At 29.7% G+C, this 5,000-nt stretch overlaps 1 protein-coding gene across 3 annotated transcripts in view; it reads right to left on the reverse strand.

The window, feature by feature from the left end:
- LOC122243696 (galactosylgalactosylxylosylprotein 3-beta-glucuronosyltransferase S) overlaps positions 1-5,000 on the reverse strand; it is a 26,501-nt gene that overhangs the window by 8,273 nt on the left and 13,228 nt on the right. Inside the window, exon 2 of one of the 3 annotated variants that reach the window (XM_043001345.2) lies at positions 2,845-3,838. The exons of the other annotated variants lie outside the window; for them this stretch is intronic. Coding sequence (XP_042857279.1) covers positions 2,845-2,859 — 15 coding nt within the window. The 5' untranslated portion in view covers positions 2,860-3,838. The remainder of the gene's footprint in view (positions 1-2,844; positions 3,839-5,000) is intronic. 3 annotated transcript variants of the gene reach the window in all.

Here is a 5,000-nt window from a genome sequence, read left to right on the forward strand (position 1 = left end):
ATATTGTCAATTTCAGGTACAACAATATTCCATGTGTTGCAAAAGTGAGTGCTTATATTTTGAAATAAATTCTGAAATACACATTCATAAAGAAAAAAAAACACATTTATCTAAAAACAAAGATATATATATATATATATATATATATATATATATATATATATATATATATATATATATATATATATATATATATAGTGGTGTGAATTCACTATTTAGAGAGAGAGAGAGTAAACAAATCAAGGTAAGACCAAACAGTGATGAGGGTATAAACAAACATATTTTACTTTTACATACTTCCAAAAACTGTGCTGAAGTTTGATAACAAGAGCTATATAATCATGAATATATTCTGAGAGTGATATATTTGATTTTGAGGCTAAATATGATTTTTTTGTTATGCCTCAATCTTTTAAAGGGACTAGTACTTAAAAGTCTCCTTTGTTTTATTTTTTTCAAAACTAATTCTGATTTTTTGGTAAGACAGAAAAAGGCAGCTAAGAAAATGATCAACTTCATTAATTTTTATAATCTTTATGCAAAGTGTATATAACACAGCATGCTCTAAGTCAAATAGAAGTGTTTTCAAAAGCATTTAGTTGTATCTGCTATAGCTACTTCAAGTAAAATGGAAAGTGAGCCATAGACAGGCTAATATTAACCCTTACACTAGGATTTTTACAGCTATGCTCCCAGCCACAAAAAATATTTCCTTAAAAAAAAAGAAGAGAAAAACGCATATATCTATAAATATTACGGAAACAATAAGAGAGAAAACTCTGTTCTTTAAAGAGGAGTTCTTATATGTTTTCCTTTATTCTATATTACAACATTATTTCTGAGCAAAATTTACAATGTATTCACACTGTCAAACAAGAGATCTACAAATCATATCTCCTAAATGCATAATTAACCTACTTAGGCATAAACCATGCCTTTTATATAATGTGTGTGACTTCACAGGTGACTGTTCAAAAGTAATTTACTATGCAAACCTTAAAACTGAAGAAGGGGGAAATAATTCAATTGACGACGGGCACGGTTAAAGGTTTTACTAAAATCTAAAATACTCTCCAACAATGCTTTTATAGTCCTTTCCACTATACCATAAAAAGACCATAGCATGGATAACTATTGACAGAATTTATTTAAATCATACTGGACTCTAATTAGAAAAAAGCATCATTGGCAAGTTATGTTGCCACTAATTTCTAATTCCATGGAGGTTAGCCATAGCACATTAGACTGGATCTCATAAGTCTTTAATTGCCATGTGTTTTTGCTTTATTATCTAATGTTATCCATCTTTACTCCAGATCTGATTAAGCTTATGCAAATAATTCTACAAAACAGTATATTCAAAGTTCCATACAGCTGGTATCAGCATACTGAGATGATTCAGTTACCTTTCATGACTAAAGCTCTCAAATCCAACCCTAAAAAGTATTTGATCTAATGCTAATTAAGAGTCATACATTCTGCATTAATGCAAAATCAAAAAACAGAAAAGAAGTTCACTAAAATACAGCAGAGTAGTTTCAAATTACTGTTGAGTGAAGATGAACCTGAAGATGAAGTCCAGAAGGATTTTAAAACTATTGTTTCATCTTTTAATGCTTACAGAATGGGCCTTATCTTAAGTAATTCAGCCTGGGATGGGTATGTTAAGACGAATGTGATTTCTCCTTTCTTATACACTTATGGAATGATATTCAAGTCTATATATGACATATTTGCAAAGTCTAATCAGCATCATACAGCACCATAACTGAAGGAATAAATAGCTTGTAATTTCAACAAAAGATAAACGCATGATGAAAGTGGTTTGATCCTGCATAACACTACCTCATAATACATGCCCATCACAGAGGGATTTATAAACTTTTTTGTGATACATTTTGTATCAAATATTTAGCTATGCATACATGAATTTTCTTTACAATCATCATTCCTGTAGAGTTTAGTTTTATACTTCCATCTGGAGAAATGTCTCTATGGTTCATGTTTTGGTGATCTTGACACCAGATGATATTGTGCAGTGCAGAAAACACTAGAACATGAAAATATTTCCTTGCTTTCCCAAAACCACATCTCAGAAACATTAGTAAGAGAATAAACAAAAGGAGTACAATGCATTTTACAGTTCACTTTGTGTATAACAAAAATAAAATAGAATAAGAGATAAAAGCAAAATAAGCAGTGTATTGTAACCATGTGTGCTTTTTCTTCCATCTGCAATAGTCTCAGTTTTGAGGCTCAAATTATGCAATGCACAATCCACTTTATCTTACAAGTACATGCAAAAAAAAAGGCATTCATAAAATTCACAGGTGTTGTCTGGTAGATTGTACAGTATTCAAAACAATGTAAAAAGATGAAGTAAAGGCAAAATGTAGGGCTTCTCTTACACCATATCAAGACCCCATCACAAAGAGCAATATGAGGTCTCACATTTCCCCCATCTGGTGTCCTCGTGTGATGGTTTACTAATATATAAAAGAGTAATTAATAACCCACCTCAAATATCATCAACCTGTATATATCAGATAAAATCCAAGATACAGATTCAACACACTGATGCAAAGGTTCTCCAAGAGAAAGAATACTGAGCTTATAGTCCAAAACCAGAGAAAAGAGGAAAAAATAAATCCAGATCTCTGCCCAAATAAAATAACATAAATCATTGGTGCGTCTTCAAACCAAAGAGCATAGAAAATGTTCCTTCAGACCCAATAAAGCATGCATGATTAAGTGAAGGAATTCCTTTAAACTCGAGTGCAAAGCTGAAAAATCCCAATGGAACATTTTCTAGCCACATCTGAAACACTTCAAAAAGAATAATACTTTATCTGATTCCATTTTTGGTTTTGTTACACCACTGGAAGCTTCAGGATAATATATGGAGCCCAAAAAGCTGAAAAACAAAGAGAACTATTAGGCATGCAAGCAGTTTAACAAACCTATACAAAAGCAAACAAGTAACTATAATATAGCAATAACATCACTCTATATGTATTCTTATCATACTGGGGCACTGAGTAAAACCTATCAGTACTTAAAAATCCCAACATGCAATGTTAGTCTGTAATCAACCCAACAGTGTACTGGAAATCTACTTCAAAAAATATACTACGAACATATTCCTTTATACAGTATAACTAAAATATAACAATTTTTGAAATTCCTTTATTATCATCAGTATGCAAAGGTAAACTATGTATCTCCACAGCTGCCTCTATTGTGACAAAATTCACATGATTCAGGTATCAATCATATTACCCAAATCCGATAGCTTTAAGTGTTTAGGAAAAAATCACACAAATATTCGAGTCAAGGAAAAAAAAGTTGAACAAGATAATAATGAAAAATGGGTTAATTAAACTTTTCAATCACAATGGGAATGTCAAATTCAATTCCGAATACATTAATTTAATCAGCATTTGTCTTTGTATCATAATTTTCTGCTATATATCTTTATTAAGGATCTGATTAAGATTTTGCTAATTATTCTACAAACATGTATATTGAAAGTTCCATTAGAAAACTATATTACAAGTTGGTTCCTGTGGTACATCAACTTACTATTACTTTATTTGAACATCACCCAGTAAGAGTGATGTGTTTCAAGTGTATGATCTAAAGTATACAATTTCTACTTCTTTATAGAAATTCAGATCTTATTACAAATCTACATTCCCTGCTGTCTGCAAGAGTGAGGAAAAGCAATGAAAGCAGCCAAGCAAGAAGTGGCAGAAACTATAATATTGCATTCCCTGTTGAAGTCACTCATTCAATGGTCAGCGTATCCATGGGTGTGGCGACCTCGCTCCTGAGCATCCTGTGAGGAAATCACTAGTTTTAACAGAGATTATGTCTGCCAAAAAATAATTTAAAAAGGTGACAAGGAAGTTTATAATTCTTCTAAATGGAAGATTGGTTTTCCAAAAAGATTATCTGGATAAATAAAAAACCGTCAGTACATGACTGACAAATGGGAGAAACATTTAAAAACCTAAGGCTTATTACATGTCTGGCAATAGATTCGATATGACAACTATCTGCTGAAAGAATAGTCAATCCATGCCTTCTGGCCTAACACCATGGAGGCAAAGATCTAAACACAAGAGTGTGACCTACATCTATTCAAAAATGCACAACGCAAACTACAGCAACACCAAATGCCTCCTAAAATACCCTCTAGCAAAAAAGAGTAGAACTGAACATAATTCTAATCAAATTCATATTTAACTATCTGATGCAATGAGTGAGTGTATACATGCGCTACCATAATGATAATACAAAACTGTATTTTTCTATCATTCATTTTGTTTTACTAATTTCTTAAGTGTTTAGTCACCAAATATTCAATAAGCAGGCCTATATGACCTCTCATGATTACAACATGTCTTGAATTTTTAAGAGAAGCATCTATTCAGTATTATTACTATTAATATATATATATATATATGTATATATATATATATGTATATATGTATATATATATATATGTATATATGTATATATGTATATATGTATATACATATATACATGTATACATGTATATATGTATATACATATATACATGTATACATGTATACATGGATACATGTAAACATGTATACATGTATACATGTATACATGTATACATGTATACATGTATACATGTATACATGTATACATGTATATATGTATACATGTATACATGTATACATGTATACATGTATACATGTATACATGTATACATGTATACATATATATATATATATATATACATATATATATACATGTATATATATATATATATACATGTATATATATACATGTATATATATACATGTATATATGTACACATGTATATATATATATATGTATATATTTACACATATATATATGTACATATATATACATGTATATATATATAAATATATACACACACACATACATATATATATATATATATATATATATATATATATATATATATATATGTATATATATAT

Source organism: Penaeus japonicus, unplaced genomic scaffold (assembly GCF_977035675.1).
Source record: "Penaeus japonicus unplaced genomic scaffold, GWHDUDI00000001_assembly GWHDUDI00000011, whole genome shotgun sequence".
NCBI classification, from domain to species: domain Eukaryota; kingdom Metazoa; phylum Arthropoda; class Malacostraca; order Decapoda; family Penaeidae; genus Penaeus; species Penaeus japonicus.